The sequence below is a fragment of the Monodelphis domestica genome, chromosome 6 (assembly GCF_027887165.1).
Source record: "Monodelphis domestica isolate mMonDom1 chromosome 6, mMonDom1.pri, whole genome shotgun sequence".
Lineage (NCBI taxonomy): Eukaryota > Metazoa > Chordata > Mammalia > Didelphimorphia > Didelphidae > Monodelphis > Monodelphis domestica.
Genome location: NC_077232.1, coordinates 60,817,500 through 60,829,545, shown reverse-complemented (window position 1 = coordinate 60,829,545; position 12,046 = coordinate 60,817,500). Strand labels below are relative to the sequence as shown.

General features: G+C 39.0%; 1 protein-coding gene across 6 annotated transcripts in view; it reads right to left on the bottom strand.

Annotated features, from left to right (window-relative positions):
* The window catches only part of GALNT18 (polypeptide N-acetylgalactosaminyltransferase 18), a 476,899-nt gene that overhangs the window by 211,868 nt on the left and 252,985 nt on the right, over positions 1–12,046 (bottom strand). For all 6 annotated transcript variants that reach the window (XM_001379569.4, XM_056802082.1, XM_056802084.1 and 3 more), the window contains exon 3: positions 10,023–10,189. In XM_001379569.4, coding sequence (XP_001379606.1) covers positions 10,023–10,189 — 167 coding nt within the window. The remainder of the gene's footprint in view (positions 1–10,022; positions 10,190–12,046) is intronic.

Sequence of the window (12,046 nt, the reverse complement as noted above, 5' to 3'; positions counted from 1 at the left end):
AAAAAAGGACAGATCTCTGAGCTGTCCTAAGTCAAGCTTGAGCCACCATTGACACATGTGAGACGCAGGAAGTGAGGTAGAGAATAGCCTCTGGAATTCTCCTGACTTCCTGTGGAGAGGGCTAGAGTTCAGTTTGATCCTGGAGCTTGAGCTTGGAGGAGCCACATAGACAGCTTTCCTTCAGACTCTCTATCTCTCTCTCTCTCTCTCTCTCTCTCTCTCTCTCTCTCTCTCTCTCTCTCTCTCTCTCTCTCTCTCTCTCCTCTCTCTATCCCTCTAATATTTTCTTCCTCCTTTTGTAATTAAATCACCATAAAAATTTGGCAGCTGACTTGGGTATTTTATTATTAGGGATTTCACTTGGAGACCATTTTAAATTTAGATTTTTTTTCAGTCTCAACCATAATATTCACACTTTACAATGACTAGGGACAAGCCAGGTACTAAGTTATACCTAATCCTCCCAGTGCTTATGCAAGATGGAAAATTGGACAGTCAGTGACTGTTGGTCACTGTTGTCATGGACTGTTGGTCCATGACCAACCAAGTTTTAGAATGGACGTGTTGGTGCACAAAAAGATCCCTTCAAAAGCATTATGAGAAACAAAGGTTATTCTTTTTACATTCTCTTCAATGTACATCATTGCAGATCTTCTAGGTGATTTTGAAGAAACATTGAAACCCATCTCTAGCTGAGGAAACTGGCCTACTGGGAGTCATTAAAAGTCAAGTTAATAAAAACCAAGAATCTCTAAGTTGCTCTGTAGTTGTTCTGATGAATGAGAAAAAGGATGCCGACAGAGGTTGAGCCCCACTGTGGCACTTATCCTAAACACATCTTCCTAGCTTGGGATGTGAACATCCATGTCTGAAGCAACCTTCTGGTCCATTATTGTCCTGTGATCTTTGCTACTCTTTACAGCATGGTAAAGTTCAAATATCAGGGTTGACATTCCATATCTGTTTTAGGCAAATTTAACTTCCCCTCTCTAAACCTCAGTCTTCTTATCTGCAAGGTGGGTCATCATGACATAAAGGATTGAGATCTGACATTAGAGATGGGGAGATATAAACTCAAACATCCAATATATACTGATTGTGTGATCCAAGCCCTTTAGTGCTCTTAGGCATCTTTCCTAGCCTACAAGTTATAGAGTAGTCTTCAGTGGATCTGAATTGGTAGAGGGAATTTCCTTAATAGGAGTTCCCAATATCAATAAAACCAAAGGTAAAGAAAAAATGTGGATAATAATTCTGTTACCTACCTTCCATAGGGTTGTTCCAAAGATAAAACGTGCTAATGGATCTTATATGCTTTATAACCCCAAAGTGACAGAGAAATGTGAGTTTTACTTATATTTTTGAACACTGAAGGGTGCAAAGCAGATCTTTTATGTTGAACTCCTTTCCTCCAAGATAATGAAAAACATAGATCTTGCAGAGGAAGCATTAATATGAGTTTTTCCTTCCTATGCTCCAATCACACTCACATAGCTTCTCAGTTTCCTCATCTGTAGAAATAAGAGTTAAATAAGGAAATGGCAAACCAGTCTAATATCTTTGCCAAGAAAAACCCAAATGTGGTCACAAAGAGTTGGACTGAACCACAACAAAGAACAGTAGAGTTTATTTAAGTCCTATGAGGGTTGCATTTGGGGGGAAAAGTGATATAGTGATATCAAAATTAAATAGAAACAGATCCCTGCTGGTAACATAAATTGACTTAGAAAACCACAAATTGGCATTGTCTCTATGGTATTGTAGTTATATTTATTTTGTTAGACATTTTCCAATTCCATTTTAAACTGTTTCTGAGACAGTACGGGGTTTTCTAAGGGCATGTGTAGTAAACCTGATACCTCTAATCAGTGGAAAAGAGAACTACTATCAGTCAAGAAGACCTGGGTTCAAATCCTGCCTCTAAAACCTGTTGCCTCTGTGTACCTACAAAAGTCCTTTAGATTGTCAGTACTTTAGGTAAGGCTAAGTTTCAGAGAAGTTGCTGCTAACCTGCACTATAGCAGAGGGAGTTTTGTCACCCAGAAGTTCCCTCTACAATGAAATTATAGCTTCATTTCTAACCTTGGTCCTCCTTTTCTGCTTCAGATCACATGTTTATACTCACACAACTGGCCAAAAGATGTAGAATATACAAGATCCTATTGTATTTACCATTTGTTGACTATCTGAAGCATTCAATCCTAAGGCAAAAATATCAACTTAATGACTCTTCTCTAGTAATATAGTCTCCAAATATATATTAAGATCATATGATATTCTTCGATCTACCCAACAAAAATTAAATTTCTTCAGTGATTCTCTGATTACTCTTATCCATCATGAAACAGAGCAAGGACATTTGCATGTTAGCCAAAGTTTTTTGCCATTGTCATGGCGGGCATCTAAGGTAAAGTACAAATCAAAGAAGAATTTCCTCTTTGGTTATGAAGTATTCACCATGACCCAGTTTACAGAAGACACGGTGCTGATTGCAGCAAAGCCAGCAAAACTTCTTAAATGAGGAAAATTCATAATCCCTCCCAAAGAGTGCAGCCTAATTTTCTATGTGGACAAAATCAAGAAGCTGAAGAATGACTGCTTCCACGCTCTGACATGCAGTTGGATGGAACTGATCTATCAGTTAACATACCTTGGACAGATACACTGCTCAGAGATATAACTTGGGGCCCAGACCTCGGGGAGAGGAGAGAGACTGTGAGCTACAACTACACTTGGGAAAATGTATAGTAACTTTCTTTTTAAAAACAATTTATTTACTTTTATTTTGAACTCCACAAACATCCAATAAAATGGTTATTTCCATATGTGTAGTAGAGCAGAAAAAGAGGGTTATATAGGAAACTATAGGGCTCTACTCTGTCTGGTTTGCTTTTCTTGCAAAATACATATTCATTTCCATTTGTAGCTTTGGAAGCAGTCCTGTTTGTACAGTATTCATAATGACAACACGCTTTTCTTTAGAATATAGAATTATAGAGTTAGAGTCAGAGGAGACTTCAGAATCCATCTAGTCCAACATCCTCATTTTGAAGATGAGGAAATTGAAGCCAAGGATGTTATGTGATTTGCCCAAGAGAGTAAGGAACAGAGATACAATTTGAACTCAGATCCTCTTTAGTATTTTATTAATTTTCCATCTTCTGGGCTCTAGTCATCTTTTTAAATGTCATTATTCTTCCAGTGATGCAATTTGACTATGAGTCGTGGAACACTAAAAATCTCTAAGGAATCAAGATTGTTGGTTATCCAAAGGAAAGTATGGAGGCATGTTGGGAAGAGGGATGGGAGTGGAGACTGCAGGAAATGACCAGTCATTAATTACATGGTAGAAACAACCTAAGATGGGTTTCCAAAGAGAGATAACTTGAAAATGAGGCATACCAGGGATGGGGCAAGCCATAGATTGTTTAGCATGATACAGTGAAAAGAACACTGGTTCTGGAGCAAAAAATACCTGGTTCAAATCTCACCTCTAATATTAACCACCTGTACGACTTTTGAAAAGTCACCCAAACTCTCTGCCTCATTTTTCTCATCTGTAAAATTAGAGATCAGATTAAATGATTTCTGTGGTCTCAGAGCTCTAGATCTATGAGACAAACCAAAGGTTATGATCTACACCAAGAAATGCCCACATTGATGAGATCTCTGGGCCAAGAAAATACATCTATCCTACAGCAAGCTATGGTCTTGATCTGATGTTTCTCAACTTAAGGAAAATCTATTGGTCATACCCTGTCCCACTGAGTCTTGAAAGATGGATAGTTCAGAAAAGGGACTGACTGTTCTTACTATCTCCCAAATGTCATGGAATCCTAAACTGGGTACCTGGTATTCATTACACATGACCACACAAGGCATGAAGAAAGGAAGGAGCTCATTTAGGAAATGCCTGCTACATTGATGTTTGCTGGCAGGTAAGGCACAAGAAAGATTTTGAGGAACCAGAAAAAGGACCAAAGGATGAACCTAGATTGTTCCATCAGTTCTGAAAACTTAGTTTTCCTTTGGAAAAGAAGAGGATAGCAGAAAGACTTGCTTCAAGGAGGCAGTAAAGGTGAAACAATAAAAGTAAATCACTTCCCTTCTTTTTTGCTATATTCAGATAGATACTGATTCAATCAAGGGAATAAGTTTGGGTTCAGAGGAAAATTAGCCAACAAGGCATCCCTTGTTGGGACAGCTAGGTGGTATAAAAGATATAGCATTAGGCTTTAAATCAGTAAAACTCATTTTTCTGAATTCAAATCTAGTCTCTGACACTTATTAGCTGTGTGACTGAGCAAGACATTTAATCCCTTTTGCCTCAGTTCCTCATCTGCAAAATGAGTTGGAGAAGGAAATGACAAACCACTCCAGTATCTTTGCCAACAAAACCCCAAATGGGGTCATGAAAAGTTGGACACAATTGAAATGACTCAACAATGACAAATAAGCTTCTCTGATAATGATAAATAACAATGATAAATGTTCACATTTATGTAACAATAAGAATTTACCAAAGAGAAAGAAGTTTGGCAAAGCTGAGCACTCCAGAACCTGGAAGATCTGGGTTCAAAATATTCTTCTAGTACATCATGGCTATGTGTCCTTCAATAAATTACCTAACATCTGGTGCTCTAGAAAACTCTCTGACCCTTAAGGATGCAAAAAAGTTGGTATTGCCTTTTGCTAGAGAAAGTTTCTTACAGTGAAATCATTGGTTCATTCCCTATCCCAAACAGTTTATCCTTTATTAAGCTTTAGAAAGCATCTCCTGACAATAACCCCATGATATTGCTGAGGGTCAGAGATTTCGTTTAGATGGCCTACCTAAAAAAACCCAATAACATATAGCTTATAAAGGCAAAGCTGAGAAATATTGGTTTAAAAGGGAAGAGGGAGAAAAGGAAATGACTTCTAATTGGGTAATTGCTTAAATGTCATAGCATTTCAAAGAGTACAGGGATGACAGTGTTCTTAGGACATTTTGGACCTTGAGTCAACCTCTTTAGATGTAATCAATCCATCTAAAGAGAAATTTCAGTCAGCCTCCTTTCTGGGTCTTATGTCTAAAATTTTGGGGGATTTTTTAAATATAGCCAACCAGCAAAGTGTTCCCCTTTAGGGGTGATGGAAAGCAACCTTTCTGATTACCCTCACCATCACTGGTCAGACTTGAAGCTTCCTCATCCATATGAATAAAAAGAAATGGCTTCCCACTCTATTCCAGCATTCTAATGGGCCTGGTTTGGGGTGCCATATGCATTCCACCTACTTGTTTTCATTATTATTTCTAAGTTGTCTGGAGTAAATTCATTAACCTTCTAAACATTACAGTATAGAAAGATGTCTGGTGGTCAAAATGGTGGATTTGGAGTCCTGGCCCTATGTGAAACTCACTTGCCCCCTCAAAGTTACAGAATAGGCACTGACTTGCAATGATAGATGGATTTTCCTTACCTGGAACTTGAGTTCTACATACGAATGAAATTACTCCCCAGATTTTTTTTTTGTCTTGATTTTAGAAAAAAATAAATATCTCAAAGAGAAAATTCACTTCCTTTTTGGGTCTTTATGCAGTACTTTCTTCATAGTGTTTATAAAGTGTTTGTTGACTTATTTTTGTTAGAGGGGTGGGGGAACATGGTGGTGGAATGGCGCATATATTGTATGATATAATGTTGGTTGGTTTTGCTGAAGTCTTTTTCTTTGTTGCAAGTGAAAGCTCAGCCCCAGGGAGGTGTGTCAAGGGGTGGGGAGATGGCTGTATCTGGAAATAACTGTGATCTAAAAACAAAAGGCATTAGTAAAACTAAAAATAACATTTAAAAAATCTACCTCAAGCAATGTTCTGCAGCTGCAAACCCCATTCATATTTGATATGTAGGAGGGATAATTGCTATCCCAGGTCAGCCACCCTCATGGGAACCTTAGCAATGTTAGGGGCCAGAGACTAGAAAAGGCTCTAACTAATATCACAAGGAAATATCCATATTTCCGCTTCCCCCCCCCCCAAGTTCCAATCACTTGGAGTATCAGGTGCTAACAAATATTTGGGTCCACCACACTCTAATGCCCTAACACTACTAGCCAGTCATAGATTCAGTCATTTGAGCTTCTCTGTTTTTTCCCAAAGCCAAGATGCCTCCATTTTTTTCCATGGGCCTCAGGGGCCTTGGCCAACAAGACCATTGGTACCGAAATCCTAGCAGATTAAAAAGAAAAACAAGTATAATAAATAGGGGTGCCTTTTTTATTGCTAGCCTTGATGGATGATTGGTCTTTCCCTCATTTAATATATAACAACTCATGTTTACACAACACTTTGTGATTATGAAACCCTTTCTATATTTTATCTTATTTGATACTGACAGCAACCCTGTGTCAAGGTAAGCATCACAGATATTCTAAGTGGTCTGATCCTCAACTGGAAAAATAATAATAATATAAATAAGGACTGGACCTATGATGAAGTTAGTATAGGAACTTCTAAGTGAGGAAATTCCTTCCATGTCTCAAAGACATTGCAAGTGGTATGATTCCCATTTTGCAAAATAATAATAATAATAATAATAATAATAGAAATAAAGACTAGACCCAGGATTTAATCTAGGGAATTCCCAGGTGAGAAAACTCCTTCTACCAATGAATTTTTAGTATCTTCTCTGGAATTCATCAGCCCTGAAAGTTTCCGAGAGCATTGGCTAGTTTGTGTCAGAGGTAGGACTTAACCTGAGATCTTCCTGGCTTTAAGACTAGCTCTCTATCCCCTAGATCTTGCTGTCTCTATTAATATTTGCAACAATAATAGTAATAATTGCTCACATTTTGTGTCATTTGGAGTTTTACAATATAGTTTGTAAAATTTTGAACTCACAATAATCTTTTGTTAGGATTATTATAATGATTACTAATATGATACCCATTTTTACAGATGTAGAAATGAAGGCATAGAGATGTTAAATGATTTTCCCAAGATCTCACAAAAATAGTTCGCATATGAGGTGGAGTTTTAGTTGGATCTTCCTGACTGTAAGCCCAATCTGTCTACTAGGCCATGCCATGTCCAAGGTCCCACAACTAGATGATGTAGGAAGTGGATCTTGAACCCAGGTCTTTGGATTCCAAGGTCAGAACTCTTCCTCCTGCCCCATTAGAAGCACCAGATGAAAGTCAGTCCATGTTGGCTGCCCTTCAGAAAGTACCAAAGATTATCCCCACTCCCATCACTGAGTAATAATCAAGCAAAAACAAAAGTAGAGTTGTCTATTTGGGTCAAACTAAATATATGTCGATTATGTGAAGCTTTCAAGCTTTTAACCTTCAGCAAAACACAAATAGCCCATTTAAACCCTGAGTTTTACCAGTAAATGCATCATATTGGGGATTAGCTCATGGAAACCAATGGAGGCTCTAAAGATAGCAGAGGCCCAGTTACAGAGTGCACCCAAGAAGGAGCATCTTCCCTTACAAAGGAAACCCTGTTCAAGGGGCATCCATGCAGACAGAGGCAGGATTTTTCACTGGGTTTTACCCTCACAGTTTCAAAGTGTTTGCTTTAGAGAAATGTGGCTCTGGTTGTTGACCCAGGCCTGCAATTCCTGTTAGCCCTGAGTGTTTTTTTTTTTGGGTGCAGACTCACATTAAAAAACACTTTTTGTTGAAGTAATTAAAGTCAGAGCTTTCAAAGGCACCATTCACGGTTGCAGATGAAACATCTCTCGTTCTGATTAGAACTGTATGTATTCCAAACTGCCTAAGAACTAATATATAGGCAGAATTCTGACCTCAAATCAGCACAGTGGCATTAGGAAAGCATAGAATCAGTGGGTAGGGAAGTGGCTCATAGACATCCCAGACTCAGTTTGAAAGGCCATGTGTCTGAACAGGTATTTTCCTCAGGAGTGGGACAGAAGAGATTACAGCAAGATTAAAAGAGGTCTTCAAAAGTTGATCTGGAAACCTGCAGGTATACATTGATATTTGACAGATGCATCACTCAGTGTACACAGATGGGCCAGCCATAAAACAGGCTTCTCTTAGTTAACAGAACTCACTTCCTAGAGACAGGACACCCCAGAGCCACACTTGGTTATGTATTTAGTCAGAAAAGTCTTGTTAGCCTCAATGGCCAACATGCCAATTAATGTGAGAAGCTCAAAATAGTCGCCATTGATCTCCTAAGGCCCAGAGACATGTACAAATGAGTAGGGTACCCATCAGGAAATCAGGGATTTCTTGCTCTTTTGTGGGCATAGAAGGTAAGGGCTGTGTACTCTGTATCAGTGTTGGACATACCAACACAGAGGGAAATATACACATGGACACATGGACACATGGACACACAGACACTCAGGATCAACCCAAATGTCCCAAGTGACAGGGGCTCCTTTAGGAGCAAAGATCTCTGGGGTCTGAGACCTATTCACAATCCAGTATGCTCTTCACCCAGAAAGATACTGCTCTTTAAGGACCCTCTAAGGAAAGTAAGAAGGGGCTAATAGGAATCACCAGCAATAAGAAATTCCTTATCTTAGTTGATGTAATGGTTGCCTCACTGGTGGTGAGAGAAGGACTTGATTTGGGGGTATGACTACCATTGCCACTTCAAGGATGGCTTTCTAAAAGTTTTCTTGGATGCAAACATGTCAGAGGCCCCCAGGCATCTGTACTGATGCAGTCAGGCAGCAAGTGTGAAAGTTCCAAGTCATTGAAACTTTGGAAAGAGGTCTCAGTGGAGAAAAAAGTCTGAGGCAGTGAAATTTTCAGAGAAAGGTCAATTAGAAGATTTCCCTGGCTTACATGAGTTCCCAGAAAAGGAACATGGCTCCAGAAGGTGAAGTCAATGACATACCAAGCATGCCATAGGTTATTTCCATTTGTTCCATTTGTGTTTCAGTAAAACTAGCATGCTTGCCATTGTCCTGCTATAGCTCATCTTTATATCTTTGCAAAGCATGGCCCCTTCCTCATTCATCATAAAATCAGGAAAACTGGACCAATAACAATTCTAGGAGCTGAGAGAGGATACCCCAAGGAAAGGCAGCTTCAGAGAGTATGATATCTTCAGGATTCCACAAGGGTCCTCACTTCCTGACCCAGAAGAGAGTCATATACCTCAATGGAACTTCATGAGGATTAGAAGGGAGAAAAGGAATTCTGTCCAGTCTAGAGTTGTGAGTTCCTCCTGTGCCATATATACCTGCTAAATTCAAGTTCACTTTCCTCTGGATCTCATATGAACATGTGGAGAAGTGTGTCTCAGCCTTTTTTGGGGTGGGGATGTGTTCTATTTATCTATCTATCTATCTATCTGTCTGTCTGTCTGTCTGTCTGTCTGTCTGTCTGTCTGTCTATCTATCTATCTATCTATCTATCTATCCTTCTATCTATCTATCTATCTATCTATCTATCTATCTATCTATCTATCTATCTATCTATCTATCTATCCATCCATCCATCCATCCATCCATCCATCTATCTATCTATCTATCTATCTATCTATCTATCTATCTATCTATCTACACCATCTCAGTAAATGTTCCCTTTTAAAAAGCTAATTAACTCTAGCTGGCTAATTGATATCAGCTGAATAATGAATGGAGTATATACTGGTGGGGACTCATGAGAGAATATGAGAAAACACCCAACCCCTTAGGCTTACCCCAGAACTCCTAGGGAAGGGAAGAAGTATTTAGTTTTCCACTGGGGAGTTAGACTCAAGAAATACCCTTAGAGGAAATGTTATACAAACACACACACACACACACACACACACACACACACACTTTTTTATTTGTCTATGTGCATATTCTGCTCTCCCTCCCCCCCCCCCCTCAGAAGGCAATCTTCCAAAGACAGGAGATTATTGTTCACTGTTGTCTTTTTATCTCCATTGTCTAGGACAATGCACCACTGACATACTGACTTTTACAAAAATGTGTGTTGAATGAATGAGTTTTCTCAAAGGCAGCAGCATAGAATTTGCGATATATATCTTAAAGTAAGAAGGAACATACCATTACTGCTATTATCATCCACCAGAATGATTTCCTTGAGCAGATGAGGAGGAGTCCGGTCAATGGCAGAGTGAATGGATCTCAGGATCACAGAGAGAGCCTCATTAACAAAGATAAAAACAATGCTGACCTCTGGGAGGCTGTCAGGAAAGGAGAGATTTCGGCACCTGAAAACAGAAAACAGCCAGAGCCTTAGTTCTGTGAGGCAGCCAACCCAGTCTACAATATCCCTCCACCCTTGCTATCCTGTAAAAGAGGTACCTCCCAAAAGCTAGACACACCATCACTTTTCACTGTACCATATAGCGTTGCTACTACTGCTGCTGCTGCTGCTTGACCCTCCAAACTGGACCATCAGAAACCATGCCAGGGAGGAGCTAGATCTAAGCCATTCAGCTCTTCTTTGCTATCTAGCACTATGCATTCTCATATTCACTCCAAATACTTTCTTTACTAACACAGAACACAATTCTTTACTCTCTCCATATCTTCCTCTTAAAACTATGATCAATCAACACTACTAACATTGCCTCTGGAAAAAACATGTTATTGGATTGCCCTATTGCTCCCCTTGTTATCTCTGTGAGCCCCCCAAATAAAATACCCTTCCTTGGCCATCACTCTCCGATATGTGTCTCTCCATGGTAGAAATATAAGTCCTTGAGCTTATGAGATAATATTTATGAAAAGCATTTAGCACAGTGTCTGCACTTAGTAGGTACTAGAGTCTCTCCTTTTCTTCCCCTTCTTGAGGGTGGGGGGCTATCTTGCTTTTGTACTCATATCCTCAGTATTTATCACACTGGTTAGCTCATAACAAGTTAGCTCATTTATTTATGATCTTTCAAGATCCTGTGACCCTCTGCTCTTCACTAGAAAATCCAACAAACTCAAAATAGAAAGCACTCCACAGCCTATTCAAATCATCTAAGTGAATAACCTGGGACCTCAAACAGGCTTCTTATAGCAAATCCTTCCAACACCAATGGGATATAGGATCCCCCCAGTGAAATCCATTGGCTTCTATAAAATGGTAACCAAGCCTCATTGGGTTCAGGAAGGGTCTTCAGATTAAGTACAGTATCAAAAACTACATATGTAAAGCAATCAGCCTCAGAGAACCATCCAAATCCTTCAGAGTTCCTGGCCCAGTTCCATTTACCATCTAGGGATGAGCTGTCAAATACAAGGCCACATTCAGCTATGGACAAGAAATTAGAGTTGGAATCACAGGAGTATCAATGTTAGAGAAGGAAAGGTCCTGTACAGAGGCAGAAATGGAAGCCCAGACTGGGGAAAGGACTTGTTCAAAAGTCCATAGCTAATTATTGGCAGAGCTAGGATTAGAACCCATGACTCAACTCCCAAGTGAGGGCTTTTTCCATTATTGTATACTGCCTAGAGATCATCTTACCTAAGTTGCTCATTTTACAGATAGGGGAATTGAAGCCAGCAGGAGGAGGCTGTTTTAGATGGAGGTTTTCTAGTGAAGTGACCTCAAAGATCAAAGATGTTCAATACTTTTTAAAATTTAAAATTTTAATTTTTTTAAGTTCATTTATTTAATTAATTAATTTGGAATATTTTCCCATGGTTACATGATTCATGTTTTTTCCCTCCCCTCCTCTCTCCCTGCTCCCAGAGCTAACAAGCAATTCCACTGGATTTTACATGTGTCATGTTCAATACTTTTTCTCAATGATTGATAAAGATATAGCTGGCATATTTATCATATTTTCAGGTGACATAGAGATAAATGGATGGGATGGCTAATATGTTGAATGACAGAATCTGGACCAAAACCATTTCCTCAAGATGTCCCAAATGCAATAAAATGCATAAAGTTCACAAGTATTATAATAAGATTTTTTAAAAGCAACCTTACAAATACAGGATTTAATAAGGTATGGCTAGACTAAAGTTCCTATGAAAATGAGGTTTTTATTTAGCTAGATACTCAATCATGTAGCATTCAAGACAAAATAAAGCACCAAAAGTTAGTTCAGTCTTCTGTTACTTTAAAT